The 14,382-nt window shown below is 39.9% G+C and overlaps 1 protein-coding gene across 4 annotated transcripts in view; it reads right to left on the bottom strand.

The window, feature by feature from the left end:
- The window catches only part of USP6NL (USP6 N-terminal like), a 214,838-nt gene that overhangs the window by 47,808 nt on the left and 152,648 nt on the right, over positions 1-14,382 (bottom strand). For all 4 annotated transcript variants that reach the window (XM_030569272.1, XM_030569182.1, XM_030569096.1 and 1 more), the window contains 3 exons: positions 8,679-8,786; positions 5,442-5,551; positions 753-801 (listed from right to left, as the gene is read on the bottom strand). In XM_030569272.1, coding sequence (XP_030425132.1) covers positions 753-801; positions 5,442-5,551; positions 8,679-8,786 — 267 coding nt within the window. The remainder of the gene's footprint in view (positions 1-752; positions 802-5,441; positions 5,552-8,678; positions 8,787-14,382) is intronic.

The following is a 14,382-nucleotide window of genomic DNA, read 5'->3' as shown; positions in this document are numbered from 1 at the left end:
ACAAACCAGGAACGTTTCTGGCACAGACCATGAGATCTAAAAACCCCAGTTAGGAAAGCACTGAAATTCAGGACAGGAATGGAAAACTTACCTTATGAGAGACGTCTCAAAGAGCTTGGCTTGTTTAGCCTAACAAAAGAAGGCTGAGGGGAGGAGATATGATTGTTTTATGTAAATGTCAGTGGGATCAAATATAAAGGGAGGGAGAGGAGTTCTTAGTTAAGTACCAATGTTGACAAAATAAACTGGCCATCAATATATTTAGGCTTGAAATTCGATGAAGGTTTCTAAACATCCGAGGAGTGAAGTTCTGGAACAGCCTTCCCAGGGAAGTATTGGGGCCAAAACACCTAACAAGCTTCGAGACTGAGCTTGATAAGTTTATGGAGGCAATGGTATGATGAGACAGTTTACAATGGCATACAGCAGTGGTGGGCAACCTGCGGCCCATCAGGATAATCTGACTGCAGGCTACGAGACATTTTGCTGATTTTGACCGCCTACAGGCACTGCCCCTTGCAGCTCCCGGTTCTCTGTTCCCGGCCAATGGGAGCTGTGGGAAGTGGTGCCTGCAGGCGAAGAGGCTCCAGGGACATGCTGGCCGCCGCTTCAACAGTGTTTGAACTCAAGATCCCAACCCTACAACAGCCAGATTGAGCTGGCAACAGTTCTGAGAAGTATTTTCAGTAACTTTTGCAACATTGTTTAAAAGACCCATATTTGAGCTCAACTGTACATGAAACATGACTTACCGTATTATATATTGAATATGCAGCTAAAACATGGAATAAGGATTGTTGCCTGGAGAAACAAAACAGTAAGTAAATGAAAACATTTAATATTGTTTTTAACAAAAACCAGAAAGCTACTGAACCTACTTTCTGAGTATCTGTTTCTCCAATTTGTCTAATTTCAGAAATGTAGAAAAATATACTTCATAATCAAAACAGAGATAAGTAGTAAGTATTGTTTGATTATATTACAATGGTTTACATAAGAACAGCCATACTGGGTCAGACCAAAGGTCCATCCAGCCCAGTATCCTGTCTACCGACAGTGGCCAATGCCAGGTGCCCCAGAGGGAGTGAACCTAACAGGTAATGATCAAGTGATCTCTCTCCTGCCATCCATCTCCACCCCCTGACAAACAGAGACTGGGGTGCCATTCCTTACCCATCCTGGCTAATAGCCATTAATGGACTTAACCTCCATGAATTTATCATGTTCAAAGTACTTAAATAATAACTAATACATGTAACACCTCTAGGAGAAAAGTGGGGAAGCATCAATTTTACAGCTGGGGAAACCGAGGCATAAACTGGGAAAGAGTTGCATTTTCAAAAGCATCCACTAGTTTTGCATGCCAATATGGTTGCCAATCCTCCAGGATTGCCCTGGCGTACCCAGGAATTAAAAATTAAAGACTGTCATGTGATGAAAGCTTCAGAGATACGTCCAACCAAAACTGGCAACCCTATGTGACAGACCTGAGACTCCTTGGATCTGATTTTTAGAACTGCTGAGCACCAGCAGCTTTTATTCATTTCAGTGGGAGCTACGGAGCTCCAGCCGTTCTGAAACAAAACAGGCCCAATGTGTCTTAAGCTGGGCACTCAAAAATTGAGGCACCCAAAACTAAAGACCAATTTGAAAATTTAGGCCTAAATGACTTTCCTGAGGTCCCACAGCGTATCAGTGGCAGACCCCGCCACAAAATGTGGGAGACGGACTCCTATTCCTGTGCTTGGTCTTATGCAACTTGCTGACACTCATACATGCTTTGAGAAAGCTTTGCCCCATTTAATATACCTCTACCCCGATATAACTCTGTCCTCGAGAGCCCAAAAATCTTACTGCATTATAGGTGAAACCGCATTATATTGAACTTGATTTGATCTGCCGGAGCGCGCAATCTTGCGCCCCTTCCCCCCCCCCCCGGAGCACTGCTTTACCACGTTACATCCGAATTTGTGTTATATCAGGTGGCGTTATATCGGGGTAGAGGTGTAATTACTCTTCCTTTTTCTTTCTATATTACCCCATCGCATTCTAATTATTATTTGTTAATATATTAAAATTGAAAGCGTGAATTCTGCTTCCTCTCCAATTTAGGAATTAAGTAATGTTGAGTGTAGAGTTGTGCAGAACTTTCACAATGAAATCCAAGATTTGCTGGAACTGTGTGTAAACTTCAGCAAACGAACTTCAAGGTTTGTTCAGAACTTGAGAGTCTGGGAATGTGAGCCAATATCAACCAAAACGAAAAACCATAGAAATGAAACTGCTGAGTTTTGCACAAGTCTAATCAGCTATCCTGCATCCCCAATGCATTCTTCCCCCTCTCCATCCCTGAACCAAAACTTGTAAATGTCTTTTTATTCTTCTGCTGACTGTCAAACAAAAATTTTATGTTTCCTGTTAATGGAGATGGGAGGGAATAATATGTTAACCTTGGAGAGCACTTCCTCTAGTTCAATTAACAGTGTTTCCTCTGAATATGCTCAATGCATGATTATGTGAGTAGATACCATTTATTTATAAACGTGTGGGTGTGCTGTTAATGCTGTACAGAGGTCAGGAATGTGTGTGTGTATTGTGGGGTTTGTGTTGTTTTTTTTGTTGTTTTTAAGCCCTAAACTCATGCACTTTGATTCCAAAGTTTTACGATTCCCACAGAAACAATATGGGCAAAAGAATGAAAGTTGGACTTCAGTTTCTACCTTCCTTTAACTATTGAATGATGATGAATTATTATGGTACTAGATGTTAAACTTGAGTCTTATTTCTTTGAAAGGACCATTTCTATCTTTCACTTTATTTGGTCTTTGATTGCATTGGGTGATGAAAGCATGTTTGAAGAAAATTTGCATTTAACCACATATTTCTTCTTATTCATCCAACACAGACCCACTTCACAAGGAAAATGGGGGTCATTTTAAAAACAATCTGCACTGGCAGATAAAGAGGTGAGTAAAAGGCTTCATTCTTATCTATACGTGGGCTTCATAAACTGATTGTGTTCTGCATTTTAAAAAACTGCATCACACTTCATTAATTCAGTTTAAGAATTTAAAAAAAAAAGAGCATTCAGCTTTCTCTCACGGTTTAACGTCAATGTACGAATGAAACACTACACTTTCATATGTCAGACACATGAAAATTACATTAAGAATACATTAGATTAGAAAATCTTGATCTAACTTCTCCTGGGGTAAGTGGTATAGGATTTAACTGAGCAAAGACATCTTTGATCAGACATAAAATTATTCTTCTTTAATAGTATGTGCACACATGCATGCGCACACACATTATTTCCCTTCTACACAAACATGCTTCCTTCACTAATTGCTTTTTGTTAATCTTTAGGTATATACTTAAGCAAAATATTCTGACAGTTTTGATTGCTGTTGCTTTAACAATGAAATATTGAACTTGTTTTTTAAACTATTTATATCGAACCTACATTGCTTTACATTCTTTTTAGCAGGACAAACTAAGAGTCAGTCATCACTATGTTTGAGCAATTCTGCTTATCTTTTTCCACAGATTTTAGATCCTGGACTTGGACCAAACTCTTAGAGTGACCATGCAGGGGAAGAAGCCACCCTGACTTCTATGCTGCCATCAGAGAGTACAGCTGCAGAGCTTCTTGCAGCCAGGGGAGGTACCTGGAAGAGGGACTGACTTCCCCACAAGAGCGGTTGTGCAGGGGGAGAAGTAGTCCTGTCCCTCCTCAGCCCAGCTGGGACCAGTAGCTAGGAGCCCCCAGATGGGGTGCTCCAGCAGCACAGGGGAGATCAGACTCACCTCCATGAACCTCCTCTGGCAGCAGGAAGCTGCTCAACTGCTGCCTTTGGAATCCAACTCTGAAGGCTGCAAAGAAGTGAGTGTGGCAATCCAGCAATCCCCCTACAACAGCCTTGCAACCTCTGCACAATCCCCCTTTGGGTTGGGACCCCCACGGTTACACCACCATGAAATTTCAATGTAAACACCTGAAAACATGAAATTGACAACTTTAAAACCCTCTGGCTGTGAAATCGACTAAAATGGACCCAGAATTTGGTAGGGCACTATTTATGGGGTGTCAACAAACTTCACAGGGACTCTGCACAAATCAGATGGAAGGAAGTAGCCAAACGAAAACTAAATGCAAAGAGCGCAATATTACTATTATTGTCTATCATTAACTAGCTTTAACAAGTAACATTTTAATACTATTTACCCTATTTACCCCCACTAAAGACCTAAAATAGGATGGATGCAAAAACATTCAGAAGAATACAAACTGTTGAAACGGTAAGCAATTTACTTTCAGGAGAAAATAACTGGACTCCATTACTTTAGTGCAGGATACGGTTACTGAACTTTCACCAAATGCCATTAGAAGTGGCACTGGAAATACACAATGTGGAAATTCCACTATCTACCATGGATTTAGGGTCGCTGCCCAAAACGTTTATTTCTAGATTTCTACAGAATTTAAGGATTTCATTTAGACTCTACATTCTCAAGGACACAGATCTTGGGGTATTTTTTACTTGTCTGCCAAGTATCCTACACAACGTTCTACAACAATATGAATAACAAAGCAGTAAACAAAACAACACATTTTAGTTTATCGCACTTTGGAAGGTGAACAAATGCAATAAGGTCTTCCAGAAGCTACTGAAAAAGAATGAAATGATACATGATACATTTGAAGAGAAGTGAGATGTGTCTCATTCATCTCAATGGGAGTGTTGACCCTGAAGCCTAAGAATAATGCTGTCATTTGGTATGTTTATGTTAAAGATGTTTAAATTGTGAAATAGTTAACTAATATTCTTTATCCAACAACTATAAAACAAAATATTGCAAAAAAGTCTGAAAGTATTAACGTGGCAAGGTTTAATTACATAAATAATTACATGTTCATAGTTAAAATGTTGTTTTATTTGGTTCTCATAACTACACTGAGAGAGGGAAAATACCGAAGATCTAGGAGAAGGCTAAAAGGCTAGGAGGAGAGATTAAATTTATCAGAGAAGTAAGAAAAAATTGTTTTCCAACATTACTCTATGAAGGTATACATAATTAAAGAACTTAGTCTTTTCTTGTGCTTTGAATTTGTTTAAAATAGAGGCTAACACATTTTCTCAGATTTTATAAAAATCTTATCTGAGGGATAAGAATTTAGACTTTTTCCTTTAGATTTCCAGTGGCCATAGCTTTAACACATTAAAGGGTAAAGCTAGCAAGTTGGAGATTAAACAAGCTGATTTTGAACTATTCAGAGACTACACTCCTTTAAGCTATATGTGGTACTTTCTGAAATCTAAAACTTTTACATTCAAAGCTCTGTCATATTTCTTGAGTAGTAAAAGGAGTCTTAGGTAGGTCAAATCTATCTGAAAGACAAACAAGGAATGACTGAATTAAATACATTTGTATTCACTTACTTAACACCATATCTGTCTCTAAACATGATATGATCCCTATATGTTCGATTTACATCAAGATCGATTTGCCTGATATCTGGTGAAGACCCTCGTGCTCGATGTTTTAATTTCTAGGAAAAATGGCAATAAAGAAAAGAAATTAGGCAAAACTCTGCTGACATCAAAAATAGGAAGAGAAACTGCTTAAGGCCACAGAATTTATTAGTGGACAAAAACATTTGCAATCTGTGAACTTACAATGCTTATTATAGAAAATGACAGGGAAGCAAATAAAAGCCTCATGGGAGTTGGGAGTGGGGACACACATGGGAGTAATGGGGGGGCATTGTTCCCCCAACAGAGGCAAGGCATGGGCGGGCATGCAAGGTCACGTGCCATTGCTCGCCCGCCCCCATTTCTGTCAGCGCAGAGCTGCCCGGTTAAAGGAAGTTGGTGCTCAAATGCTGCCTCCTGGATCGTAGTGCTGGTTGTGCTCCCCTTCTGTGTGCTGGGAGCCATTCTATTTTCTGTACCAACAGTGAGTGCCCATGATGGGGCGGGGCAGGGCAAGGGGAGGCAGATAGGGGCAGTGGGAAGAGGAAGGGGAGGGGGTGGGACAGGGGGCAGTGGAGAAGGGACATGGGATGGGGAAGCGAAGGGGATAGGGGAATTTGGGGGGGGGCGCGGGAGTCCAGCATGTGATATCCCCTCAGCAGCAGAAGCGGCTGGGGTTCTGCCATTAGGCAGGCCCATTTAACTCTTACCCCAATGAGCCCCACTCCCCCAGACCACTCCAACAAGTCCCCTGCACCCAGAACCCATACCACCAAGTCTCACTCCCCCAGCACCTGGACTTCCCTGCCAAGTCCCCCCACACCCAGACCTCCCTCCCGCCAAGCCCCAACCACCTTCACCTGGCCCCCGCTGCAGTCTCATTGCCCCTGCACCCAGAAACCTTCCCCCATCCTCCAACGAGCCCCTATCTATCCAGATCCCGCCCCTCCCGATCACCACTGAGCCACTCAAACCCAGACTGTCCACACAGAACCCTCTCATGCCACACCTGGATCCCCCCACACCAAGCCCCTCTACACTTGGATGCTGCTTAGCTGAGCCTACCTACCTACACCTAGTGCAAAGAGGCAGGGCCCTGGGGTGTTTCTGATGCAGGCCCAGCCCTGGCACCGTGTCAGGGTTGAGTGCAGCCTCACCATCTAGTCCTTGTCCCGGTGTGGGGGGGGGGGGGGAAAGGAGGGGTAGGTGGCTGCAGAGTGATCTCCCAACTCCATGCAGTCAGTGGCCTGTGCTCCCCACTGCCATGCTGGAGTCTGCACAATTATTTACTGACAAATAAAATTTGCAGAATTTTTATTTTTTTGGCACAGAATTTTTAAATTTTTGGTGCAGAATTCCCTCAGGAGTATAGTTTTTAGCTTCCCAACTTTGCACATAGCTGGCACCTTTCCAAATTGGATTATGACTTTTTTCATGATTATTATGAGAAGCCTTAATAAAATCCTACCAAGGCAGAAGAGGAGAAGTGAAGACTGCTATGACAGCATTAGCTTACAGGTTTCATTGTTTTACTTACTGGTCTGGCCCTTTGGCAATATCTAAGTTAGAGATTGGGTTTCTTTGTTTGTTTTCGTATTTCACTTCTCAGCATGTTGTTTGGGTTGAACTGTATAATCAGTTTACAAGTTCCCAACACAATTTTAAAATTTAAGATATATTGTAGGATGGGAGGTGGATAGACGGTGCTTCTCTGTCTATCCCCTTTTGAGGGTCAAACTGACAATCACAACCAATGAATTCCAAATATGTCCTCACTGCCACACTAGAAAAAGGATCTTCTCCTATATCTTATATGTATTCTTCACAGAATAGGTCTCCTCCTTGTTTGGCATTTTCCTTGATATTTTTTCATCTTTGTCCTCCAAATGCCTGATACACCACACTAACTGAACCTGTACAGTATTAACATGAGCGTCTACCAAAAAGCTATTCTTGTGTCTAGGCACACTTTCTATGTAGAAAATTTCCCCATCACAAATTTCTGTGACTAGCTTGTAAATTCTTTTAGATTTATAAAAGGCATATTCATTCTTGTGTGACTTCAGCAGAACCTCACTTACCCATATTTCATGTAAAATAAGTTCTCAAAATTCAGTAAATTGCAATATCCTCCCCAGTAATTACTGCAAACTAACAAGGTTCTGTTTCAATAGGCATTTGCAGAGAACTTTACATCTTCAAAGTGCTTTACAAACATTAGATTAATTCATCTTGGTTATTCTCAAAGCTTGATTTTAATGTTGTCCCTCTGACCAAACATTCAAATACATGAAACTCCTCTGGAGTCAAACAACCCAGTTATTTTATTTTTAAAACTTACTGAAAATTTTAATTACCACCATACTTTCTTTTTAAAGAAATCTGCCTCCAGCTCCAAGAGAACAATGGGAACCACTGCCAAAGTTTCACCAGATGAGGGCAGTATCATGAGATACAGTGCTTCAAGCTTACTTTCTGGCTAGTGATTAGTATGGTCTTTCACCTATTGCTGCCTCCTTCTGCAAAGCAGAAATCAAACTTACAGGGCTTCAGGGGGTTTTTTACGGCTTGTCCGCACATTAAAATGAACCCAGAGTAAAGCAGGGGGTGAATTTGAAGTGGATGAACTATATTCCTTATTGTTTGGATGTTCTTATTTCAAATTGACTTAATACATTTCCAAAGTGGATTAAGCTAATTCAGAAAAAGAAGTCGTTCTGGAATAAGTGTGCGCACATGGGTAAAAGCTCACACCCACAAAGTTAGGTTGGTTCTTCAGGGCTAATAAGAGTAAAAAAACTAAAAAAAAAATACATGGTGGAAAAACCCACACACAAAACCCCCCTCCTAAAATTACTTTTTTCACTGAATTAAACAGATAGGGTTGGGGGGTGGAAGGGAGAGATCTGGGAAAAGATTCTGCTGAGTAAATGATGCTACTTTTATAGTCATTTCTCTGAGTAGAACTGCACTTCAATTATTTTGTCGATGGGGAAAGGAATCAGAAGAATTACAAATTACAAACCCAAAAATAAGTGGGTCAAATGCTGAGCCCGCATGGTTTCTCTTTGGCTACAGAGTTGAAAACACAGTTAAATACAATTTCTACTCCTTTTGCTACATTGCATAAAATAAAAGCTCAATATTTCTCAGCATCTAAGATTTTGTGATTGGTAATTCTAAGGGGAAAATTTGCAAACTCACATTATAAAAGTCTTTCATTTCTTCTTTCATTTTAGGGACATCAAGCAGTAAACACCAGACTTCACCTCTCAGCTGCAGTGGGATTCCTTTATAAATTCTCCTATGGAACTGTAAAAAGAAAAAATATATATATAAATGCAGAACAAGCCAGAAAACCTTGAGCTGAGTGAGGGCCTTCCCTGCATCAAGCATTATCATCAGAAGAGGAAGATCAAACAGCCCTAAAGTAGTACTGGAAGTATTTCCAGGTTCAGTGTGTCTAATAAATACTGGTAACTGGGCTCCATGTTGGCAGCCTTAGTAGAGGCGCCAAGGACTAGACATGGAAACCGAACTATGGTCTCATTCCTGAAAGAGGCTCTTCCAGGTCAGGACATGCACAATGACAGGACTAGTTGGAGAAACCTACATTGCTGCTGCCTGTGCTATACTTATTCCATGAGTAGAGAACTGAAGCACTGTCAGTCTGGCACTGTACATAAGCTCAAACAAAATGAGTTCCAAAGTAGTCCACATGTAACTCGCTATTATTATGCAGTGTGAATTAAGAAGTTAAAGTTTCTGAGAGATGAAAAAAGATAATCCAATAGTATACTACAACTCTGTGAAAAATTAGTAACACTCAAAACATGTGGCACTATCCTTTTTGAAAATTTCTTGTGGAACTAACACTGAGGGTATGTCTACACAACAAATCAGGAGATGTGAGTGTAGGGTGACCAGATGTCCCAGTTTTGGGGGCTTTTTCTTATATAGGAGCCTATTACCCCCCGGCCTCCTGTCCTGATTTTTCACACTTGCTGTCTGGTCACCCTATGTGAGCGCAGCTCATGTTTCATACTCAAGACAACTTTGATTTAGCTCAAAATGTAGCCACAGCAACATGGGTGGTAGCCTGGCTAGCCCCTTGAGTATGTTCCCATGGTCCTGGGCAAGGCTATACACAAGAGGCTAGCTGTCCTGCTGCCATAGCTACAATGCTATTGTTACTCAAACCAGCTTTGATCTCTAGCTAGCTCAAGTATGCCTACAGGAACTGCACTCAAACCTCCGGATTGCAGTGTAGATTTACCCTGAGTTGAAGTTCATGCAAGTATAAGACCACCACAAACACAGGAAATATTACATATCAAACTAACAGATTTCAGGTCTGATATACTGGTCACTGTCACATTTGAAGAGATCTGATCAGAGTCAACTAATAAGTAATCAGACATTTTTTCCTCTTAGCTGTGCATTATGACTTACAAATTATACAAAAAAGCATCCTCAGAGGATTTAATGCTTTTGGCTGCAGTGACAAATACTGCATGGTAGATAGTCATGATGTAATAGTATTGCCCCGATTCAATGCCAATAAATGTTGTGAAAGTTAGTTTTAATTATGCAATACAAATTAATTTCCCGATAGATATGTTGTTATACTAAGACCCAAACAGAAAGAATGAGAAATAGGGGAGAAAGGCACAACTCGATACTTGTACATCTCCTTCCAATTACACAGCCCATCCACCAGCATGTAAAAGCAACCATGTTTTTCCATTCTTTTTGGAAGTACTGCCTCTAACACATGCTACTGTACACGGGCTACAGGAAACACCAAAATTGTCAACCACTGGGAAAGCCTAGCATGAACCAGAAGTAGTAAAGGTTGGCTCAGTGAGGACTTATCCAACCCTCCATTTGCCACAGGATTTGTGGCCCAGTGTGGAACCCTTTGAGGGAAGAAAAGGAGATAAAGAAGAGAAATGGATGATATTCTGGAGCATTCTTCCCACTTACAAAACAAGTTAAATATCTGCACCAATCATTCCAGGAAACAATGCTTTTAAATGATGGTATTTCTTTGAATGCCATCTGCAAAATAGTATCCTTTTGGAGATATGGTTAAGCAAGCACATGCACCTCACCCACAGCAGGTCTCAATAGCTCTGTGGTAAGCAGAAATCCCTTTTGGTTAGAAGCAGAAAGATCACTAAAATAAGTAAACAATAGACCAGTATTAAATCAAATAGTTCTGATGCTTCTATATCCAGTGCAATACATTTCTCATTCCCCTATGGAGCAGGCAGCATGTTCCAGTGTTAATCTACTTGAAGATATAAACCTGACCAATATGTGACTTTAACATAAAAATATCTTTGGAGTTTATATATTTTGAGTTTTTTTAATAAACACACACTCAATACACCCACAGAGGAATATGTAGGATATTGCAAATTTTAAAAAATATATATTTGGACAAATGGGCTGGAGGTTAAGAATGATCGTTTCTATTTACTTTTTCATTCGCAGAATCTTATATTGTACCCACCACTGTAGTACTTGCGCATCTTAAGATTTTGCTGTTATTATATCACAGAAAATCTAGACTGCCTCTTAATGTGTACTGCATTTCTTCTCACCCATTATCCTAGTATATCATAACTGAAAGCATGAAACAGTACACAATATCAGAATAATTAAAAAACATAGATCTTTCTTCTGAAATTGGATAACTGGTTTTGTAGTCATTTCATGCGGCTAAAACATTGACTATAAACCAAACAAGAGGTAATTCAATAATAGATCTATTGGATTTTTTTTTTATTTAACATGCTCTGAAAGTCACAACAGATCAATGACAAGTTACTGCATACATAAAGCATCTGTATGAATTATTATTGTAATCTAGGCAGCAATTTAAAACAATTCTCCCACTCCAAAGAGAGAGAATCTTAGTCTTACTGTCATTTGTGTTTTTAACTCAAGTTTCCGGAGCTGAAAGGCTAGTAAACAAGCCATGGGGTAAACCTTCGGCTATTTGGGCAACTGAACTCCCTATCTTAAAGATACATTATCAAGTAGTTCAGATCCAAGCTTTAGGTTTAGTCATGTACTAGAGAGACTAGATGATTATTTAAATTTTTAAAATTCTTTCATTTTTAATAATCCAAAGACCAGAAGCCCATTCAAAAGTACAATGTGGAAGGCTAAAAAGCATGAATTGTAGTGGCCAAGTTAGAGCTTCTCAAAGATAGGGAAATTCATCACTCAACTGTCATATCTACTATACAAGGCAGATGTACACAATCCTTCACCATTGCAAAAAGTATATGGTTATCAACCAGAACGACTGCCAACCTTAAAAAGCTTGCTGTCTAAAGACACTATCAGACACACTTGTATGTGCTATAATCTATACACGACATATTTTGCTGATATTATTCCATAACCTAAATTTCTATATGATTTAGTCAGCTTCATGCATGTTAAAAGGCCGGCAAATGCTTGGGTGAGAATTTTCATTTAAAATTTTTGGGTGACATTTATTGCTTCAAAAAGGAATTGGATTGCCCATCCTGGAGGCTGTAATACTCTGTTCATCCACAGAACAGACATGGTGACAGCAGTGTAAGGCCTTCTCTACACTAGAAAGTTTTACAGCTTTAACTATACTGGTATAAGGCACCTTTATTCATCTGACTTAACTGCATCCACACTAGGGCTTTTACCAGTTTAACTATTTCAGTAAACAATCAGACCCCTAGCCTGTAAAACTTTTAAGTGTAGACCAGGCTTTAGTCAACACAGTCCCACCAGTAGGGTTGCCACCCATCCAGTTTTCACCTGGACAGTCTAGGTTTCAGCTTGTGTGTTTGGGTCCCATTTGACAAGCCCTGATGTCCCTCTTTTTTTTTTTTTATCTGTGTAAATTGCTCGCTGCCAATTTGAATTTAACCCACTGAGAGAACGCTCACCACCCTCATGAGGAAGGGGACAGAGCCCAGCCAATCATAACACCCCACTGCTCTCCCTGCCCCACCCACTCCCAACTGCAAAAAGTTCATCCAACAGCCATCAGACAGGAATGACTTTCAGTAGCTATCAAACAAGGCTGGAATTCATCTAGTAATCAGTAAGCTAAAGGTCATATCCTATTATCAGTCCTCTATAGTAGTGGTCTCCAAACTTTTTTGATCATGCACCCCTAACTGTAAAAAGTTTCAGAGCACGCACCCCCTGCTGCAGGGCCGGCTCTACTATTTTTGTCGCCCCAAGCAAAACTGCCAAAGCGCAAAAAAAGAAAGCCACCTTAACTGCTGAAGTGGTGCTGCTTCGGCAGCGCTCCTCCTGCCATGCACCCCAAAGGATCCTCTTGTGCACCTTACTTTGGAGACCACTGCCATATATCATGCCCTTCTTCTAATTAGGTGATAATTATTGCAGTATAGGTGTACTTTGATAACTAGCATTTTTGCCATTTCATAACAATGTTGTTGCTTGTTTCTTCATCTATTTCCATCAACTATTCTCTTAATTAACAACCTATACATTGGAGAAAAATTTACTAGCAGATATATATTCTAAATAAACATACAGGGTTGGGAAAAGGAACAGTGGGGAAAGGTCAGCAGGATACTGAGCATCTGCACTTAATGAAAACTCCATAACCTATGCTTTGTGATACAAACTTCTTGCTAAAATAAAAACAAAACTGAATTACGTATTGAACAACAGCCAAAGGCCTGAAGACTGTATTATTAAACAAAATACTCTTTGATAATGAGTAACACTAAGGAAGGAGAGAGATTTGTTTCCAGGGTCTCAACAGAGTGGGCAACTCTACCACCCTATGTGCCCACTCAGGCTGAAACAACCAGCAACTAGGACAGCTCTTTGAAATCATGACTTGAAGGTTGATGATAAAAGGGCTGACAGAACTTCTGTGAAAGCAAAGCTGGAAGAACAGTCAGCCACAAATAACCTGAACAAACAAGTGAAAGGTTCACAAAGCAGATCATCATCCATGGAAAAAATATTAGGACCCAACAGGGCTATTCAAAGCTATGGGAAGATTTTGATGTGAGCAAACATTTTTAATTAATTGATCAGAAGTTCTGCAGCACTGGAGAGGCATGTAGACAACCTGCAGAATGTCACACCTCATTTTGGTCTTCCCTGCAAGCCCTATAGACTCAGATCCTTTGCCTTTGCTCTCAAAATATTGCTTAATTTAAACACAGGAAGATCCTCTCATTATTGAGAGATGTTGCAAGATTCTGACTAGAAACACAACAGAACACTAGATTAAGGACTCCCATTGTCCGACAGGTTTCAGAGACAGAAAGAAGCTCAAAAGCTGCCAGAAACAAGACTGATGTCTCCTTTGAAGGAAGAAAATCTTTCCTGACACAGGCTCAATTACACAGGCAATAAGACGGGAAAGGAATGTGAAAGTTTTTTTTTTTTTATAGGAGGGAAGAGACAGAGCCATATCATATCCAGCAAAACCAGGAGCTATACGCAACAGAAACCCTCTCCTTTACGGTAAGTCTTCAGCTACCACATTATTAGAGAACAGTCAAATGAAAAAGCAAATGGAATATTAGCATGTTTAAGTCTATCACCATAAGTTGTACACTGCTATTACCCTATATAGCAAATATAAGGTATATACCTGTGTTGGAAATAACTGTTTTTGTATATTATCATATGACTTACATGATCATAAACAGATTTTGTATCTTCTCTAGATTCAAAAATAAAACAAAATACACACACTAGAACTATTACAGTCCTCCAGACATGGAGGAATTTTCATTAACCAAACTATAACAATATCTGATTTAAAAGAAATTATAGTGCTAAGTTTAGATATTTCTATTTCTTGTTAGAGATGTTATTATGTGTTTCAGTTAACTGTTACTGTCTGAAAATATTT

The sequence above is a fragment of the Gopherus evgoodei genome, chromosome 1, assembly GCF_007399415.2.
Source record: "Gopherus evgoodei ecotype Sinaloan lineage chromosome 1, rGopEvg1_v1.p, whole genome shotgun sequence".
Classification (NCBI taxonomy): domain Eukaryota; kingdom Metazoa; phylum Chordata; order Testudines; family Testudinidae; genus Gopherus; species Gopherus evgoodei.
Note: the sequence above shows the minus strand (reverse complement) of the source record. Positions and strands in the feature narration are given on the sequence as shown.